The sequence below is a fragment of the Centruroides sculpturatus genome, unplaced genomic scaffold (genome assembly GCF_000671375.1).
Source record: "Centruroides sculpturatus isolate CEXI.00-Female unplaced genomic scaffold, Cexi_2.0 scaffold87, whole genome shotgun sequence".
In the NCBI taxonomy this organism is placed as follows: domain Eukaryota; kingdom Metazoa; phylum Arthropoda; class Arachnida; order Scorpiones; family Buthidae; genus Centruroides; species Centruroides sculpturatus.
Genome location: NW_019384414.1, coordinates 224,808 through 231,180, shown reverse-complemented (window position 1 = coordinate 231,180; position 6,373 = coordinate 224,808). Strand labels below are relative to the sequence as shown.

At 24.5% G+C, this 6,373-nt stretch overlaps 1 protein-coding gene across 1 annotated transcript in view; it reads right to left on the bottom strand.

Moving 5' to 3' along the window:
• Positions 1–3,512: 3,512 nt before the first annotated feature.
• Positions 3,513–6,373, bottom strand: part of LOC111619115 — a gene marked incomplete at its 3' end in the record, with an annotated part of 8,238 nt that continues 5,377 nt past the window's right edge. Inside the window, exons 3-5 of the mRNA XM_023360778.1 lie at positions 4,107–4,256; positions 3,784–3,913; positions 3,513–3,607 (exon numbers count right to left, since the gene is read on the bottom strand). Of these exons, the coding sequence (XP_023216546.1) occupies positions 3,513–3,607; positions 3,784–3,913; positions 4,107–4,256 (375 nt within the window). The remainder of the gene's footprint in view (positions 3,608–3,783; positions 3,914–4,106; positions 4,257–6,373) is intronic.

The window sequence follows — 6,373 nt, the reverse complement described above, 5'->3', positions numbered from 1 at the left end:
CAACATGTGGTGCAGGAGATTAAATTATAAATTACATCATTTAAAAATTAAGAAAAAAGCTCAGAAAGGTTACATTGTTCGCATCTATCTATGCTGTAAACCTGTACGTTTATTAACTCGTCAATGTTAAAAATTAAAAATTATATATTATAAATATAATTTTATCAATTTTAAGCCGATCGGATTACCTTAATCATTAGATTAACCGCACAGAAGCTGAAATAATAGTATATACGATTATAGGCTGTCGAGATAAAATAGATGAAGATGGTAATTCTTCATCAATCACTGTTAAGCTTAAAGATGGTACTTTTTACAAATTATACTATTTCTTATGATTGATTCTTCTTTAAATTTTAATTAAATACATTATATATTTTTTAAATTATTAAGCAGTTTAATTCTTTTTATTACGTTAAGTGATTCTAGAAGCAGTGAAGTTTATCCCTTTCTCTAGGCAATATTTTAAAAATTTAATTAAGTAAATTAATTATTTATAATTTTTAATAACATTTATATATTAAATTTTAATTTTAAAATTATATTTAAATTTCGATTTAATTATTTAAAAAAGAAAAAAATCTCAAAAATCTGATTTGGAAAATTGCTAAGTTTAAAGATAATGAAGATGAAAAAATGGATATAACTTTTAAATTCGATTTAAATCTGTAATTTAGGTTAAATTTAAGATAATTTCGTAAATAAATATATAACATTAAATTAAATTTACTCGGAATTAAGGATCAATCCGTATGATTTTCTACGGTAATCAATAGAGGCTGGTGTATCCCCCATTTTCATAGCATCCCATAAGATTGATTCTATAAAATTGTTTTATTTTATTATAGAAAACAATTCGAGTTTTAATAATAAAATTTTAAGTAAAACTAAACATAATATTCTATAAAATTAATTATTCATTATTGACTTTATCGATTTTAGGAAACGTTAAATATCATACACACATTGTTTGAACGAGGAATGAAATTTCAAGAATTATTAATAATAAATTTTAATTAAAACATTTTAAAATATCTACATTTAATTAAAATATTTTCTTATAATTTCTTATAATATTTTCTTTTGATTAAAAAATTCTCTCTCTCTCTATATATATATAGGCTATATATTCTCATAATTATAATTTTAAGCATGATTTTTTATAATTTAATTTAATAGTTTTATTATTATAATTATGGAAATTTTATGGTAAATATTTAAATAATTCAGTTATTAATATTGAGCCGATTTATTTTTCTAAAATCTATTATATATTTTTGGAAAATTTATTAAAGATTTTTGCATCGATTTTATTCAATACAACGATATAAATTTAATATAAAAAATGATAATAATATATTTAAAATTTCATAAATATTTCATAAAATATTGAATATTTTATAAGTTATAGTAGCTTAAAAAATTATCTGAAAGTTTTACTCGTAAATCATCCTTTAAAATTTTGATAATACTGTATTTAACTATAAATCTTTCTTTTTAATCATCTTCATCCTTGTTTTCTATTACGCTTCCCAACATCTCTTGAGAGAAGAATAGAGATGTTAGATAACTTAGAAGAAGAATATAAAAAGAATTAAAGACAAGGCAGCTACAGAGAGAAATAATAAAGAACTTGAGATTGTTAGAGAATTGGAAGAATTCTTCTACTGAAAGAATATAGATGATGATGATGATGATAACTTTTAAAGATGAGTATATTTATAACATGCATCATTTTAAATTACTATATTTTAAAATAGATCATCATCTGTACTCTCATTACTCTTCTACGATTGTCTCTACTTTTTCATCTTTTCAATTTCTTAGGAGTCTATGTTTATTATCAATAATAACACACTTAGAAACATTAAAATTCATTATCATAAAATTTTACTGTATTTCGAGTAAACGTCATTAGAAGTGTAGATGATGATGATGATGATGATTTGTAATCATTTATACGTGCATTACGACATTTTCTTAGAAAATAACCTTGGTAAAATTCACGCATTTAATACATCCGGCTAGGAATGAAAGATCAAAAATAACCATTTAAAAATTTTTTTTTTCTTCCTTGACAATTTATAGTAAATGATGCATTTACTAAAAGGTTAACGACATATTGATTATTTATATCTTGTTATTTTACAAAAATTTACTTTCGTAAGAACAATTAATCATAATAAAAATGACATTTAATTATAATATCTCTTGCAATATTACCTAAATTTACAATGGATAAATTTCACAATATTACAAACTAAAAAAAAAAAAAATAAGATGAAAAGATTACAGTAGACATTGATTTAGTGAACTATTTATATAATAAATTAGCTATCTTGGTTCTTAGGGAGTTCACTACATCGAGAATTCAATTTATTTAGTGTTATTATTTTTAATGTTTTCTTATTAATTTTAATAAAATATAATGGATTGTTGATACAAATACCACCCGATATAGCGAACGATTTTGTAGATCCTTTTTATTCTTTTTGTATGTAGTGAACTCATGAACCCTTTAAAGGTTCGCTTTAACTAGAGTCTGCTATAATTTATTTATAATGTTTTCTTATTAATTTTAATAAAATATAATGGATTGTTGATACAAATACCACCCGATATAGCGAACGATTTTGTAGATCCTNATTTTCTACTCTACACTTTTTAATAATCCAAGTTTATCAGAAAACTTAACAAGATTTAATGGAATATATTATATTTTTAAAAAAATAAAATTCGATAAAAGTGAAGGTTAAAAATCTTATCAGTATATAAATTTAAATTTAAAAATGTATGTGTGCGATATAAATAGCTAGTACAGTATCAAATTTATAATTTTTTTTCAATAAAAAAATCACTCTAGCCATCAACTTGATTGATTGAATATTTGAAAAGAGGGGGTAAAGGGGACATTAGTATGCAAAATAGGTAACAAGTACAAAAGTTCAAGGGCGTTTTATCCGTAGGAATAGAATTTCAATTGATTTTAGACATCGTAATTCAATGATTTTTACATTGAAAACAGAATCCGAAAAAAGAAAAAAAAAACATTGAGAAATTTGCAACAAAATTGGAATTTTATCAAGAATTGTGTGTTTCCATGTAATTTTCTATTAAAATTTTAAAGTTATGTTAATTAAATTCACTTTTAAGATGTATAATTTATGAATCAAACTTCAAAAATTGTCTTAGAGAAATGCCATTAAAATTTGGAAACTGTTTGAGTCACGTTTTAAAGTATTTAAAATGTAAATAGCTTCGAAATGATTCATTTTTAAATGAAATTATTAAAAGATTCTTGACATTTCCAAGAAATACTTTTGTATGTTTAACAATTTAAACGGTGATTAAAGAAATGATACATAATTATGCTTAGAAACGGCATAAAAATTTTGTTGACAAGATAATATGCGAATTTCGTGCGAGAATAAAGTTCAATTTTGTTATTATAATGAGTAATTTATGCTATTATAATAATTTTTAGATAAAATATGTAAAAATAATATAAAAAATTTCAACTTACAAGCATGAACGTGTAACAAAGACGGTTCTTGATAGAAATTATACAGTTTCATCTCACTATACCAATATTTGGCCACTTGCTGTCCTGGAAGATCAAGAGGAAGAATGAAGAAAGTGATTAATGAACTAAGTTAAATCTTTTGTTGTTTGAATAAATTGCAGTTTTTTGTTTTTTTTTTTTTTTTGGTAAATTTTCAAATTTTCGAGCGAATTTTTAAAAATTTCTAACATAATTTTATCTTAAAAAAAAGTATTCCTTACCAGTAATATCAAATTCTGGCACCGATGACCATTTACAGAATAAATTTTCACCTATATCTTTACTGTTTCTGTGGTAAAATGTATTGGTGTGTACCAAGTGGTTGGACCAAAATTGAGCCATGCTACAGAGCTAGAAAGATTAAGATAATATGCAATTAATTTCCGTATAAAAAGATATTATCCTATTTTAAATATTTAAAAATCCGAAGATGTACGTTGCATTTCATTGGAATTTTTAAGAATTATTCTCGTTTACTGGAAAAATTTCGCACGATAATACAAAATTTCGAGAAAATCTTAATGGATTTCGCATAGGAACTTGCCTGATGAGATAAAGTGAGGGGTGGAACACCGTGAATTTCACGTAGAATATTATGCCATTCAAGGCATTCCGTGATGAAATCGCTTTCATCGAAATCTGTAGCGCACTCGTCGTCTTGATAATTAACCATAATGGGCCTCGCAAGTATAACCTTCACCAAAAAATTACAAAAAATATCAGTTTGAATGCATAAGAAACATTAAAGAAAAATATCAGTCGACAAATTCTTAAATTAAATTAATTTTATAATATAGGGAAAAAAAATGAAGTAAATCCGCTTATTCGCAATTGTAAATCCTCTTAATTCAAACTGTAGAAAGATGGATGTGATAGAAAATAAAGAATTTGTTTAATCAGACGTAAAAAAATAATCAAGCAGAAAAATGGATATTTGCCCTTTCCATAAAGACAAATTTCAGAAATATAAAACAAAATCTTTGTTGGAAATTCAATAAAGGATTTTTTCCTAATTGAAGGAATCGTCTTATAATCTTCTTACAAGCGGAGAAATTTCTACAGAAATTTTTCTGAATCTATCTAGTAAAACCTGTGTAAGCCGGAATCACCCGGTACCGAATATTTCTTCCGGTTTGGCAGTTTCCCGTTTTAAACTTTTTTTTTTTTTTAAATATAGAAAATCGCTCCGTTTCGAAGAACTTCTTGCTGTTTAGTCAGGTTTCCCTTTTATTCAAGTTCCGTTTTGCACAGGTTTTACTGTATATACTGTATTGTACATTAATATCTTCACAAAAGAAAAAAAAATATTTAGTTTCGTTCTTAATTGTAGAAAGAATTTTAAGTTGTTCAGTTGAATATTTCTCTGGAATCTTTTCTTAGATTTCTGCAAAATGATGATTTACTTTCCGACATCTTTTCGTAGAAAAATCGTGAAAAATATTTCAAGAAATAATGCATTAAATATTTTAAAATTCATGAAAAATAATTGAAATATTTTCGTACATTTCGTGAATTTTTTAATGGAAACGCAATAGTGAAATATAGGAAAAAATTCGCCCGAATTTTACATATTATAGAAGTTTTCTATAATATTTAGCAGAAAGAATATATATTTTAAATGAATATATATTTCCAGATAGCAAACTATAATTTCTTGACGCCACCTGCCGATGAAATTCGTCAGATGGACGAAATTTGAAAAGATATTCGGCCAATTAAATAGGAATTTTAACAAAATTTCTGAAATAATTCGTAAAATGAGTAAACAAAATTTAAAGTAATTATTTTCAACAAAGAATATTCACCCAATTAACCCAGTTTTCCTTAATTATAATAAAAATTTGGGGAAAAATAATAATTATTATTATTTGACCTTTAAACACTTTGGTATTGTATATCAGAATGTACAATTCTGTTAAAGTTAATATTCTAATTATGATGAAGATAATAGACCCAACCCAATTTGCTACAAAAGAAGACTCATTATTCACTTATCTCTTCTATAAAATACAACGCCCTTGTCACTATATTTGTATCTCTCTCTCTATATATATATATATACTTTTTTTTTTCTTTATTCCTCACCAATTTATAATTTATAATTTCTTTCGGAAATTGAATAATATCAACAGCATAGCTTCAAGGATAAACGTGACACGTGACTAATTGATGATTTTCGTGACACGTGACTAATTGTAACATTTGAAGAAAGAAGTTAAGACACTGAATTTTCGATTTGAAAAGCTTGCAATCAAACAAACGACCGAAATTTCCGGTTAGAAGCAATCTAAACTGATGTTATTCCTACAGAACATTACCTTTAAATCGAAAATTTTTCCATTATTTTTATTTCTTTACCTATCTACTAGGTGTCTCTAGGTAGTTTGGAAGGTTGCCAACTCTTCATTTTTTTTTGTGTGTGTGTATAAAAGTTTTATGTCGTTTGATAACAATTTTTCACTTTCAACATTTTATTATTTTCTTTTGCTGCTCCCGAAATATTATTATTATTATTATTTTTTCTTTATATTAATTAAGTTTAACTGTAAAAAGATGTAATAGTAAAGAGATGATAAATGCTAGTTTAAGCAAATTACGATAGATGGGGTAAGTAATAACAATAAATTATAATATTTTAAATGTTAGGAAGTTTATAAAAAAAAAAAAAAATTGACGCGTTTACACGTTTCAATTATTTAATAAAGATTTTTAATAAATATATTTAAAGCGTTTTAAGTATAATTAAGCTTATTAGACAACACCCTAATTTTTTACTTAAATATTAATTTTATTAAATATTTATGAAGACGG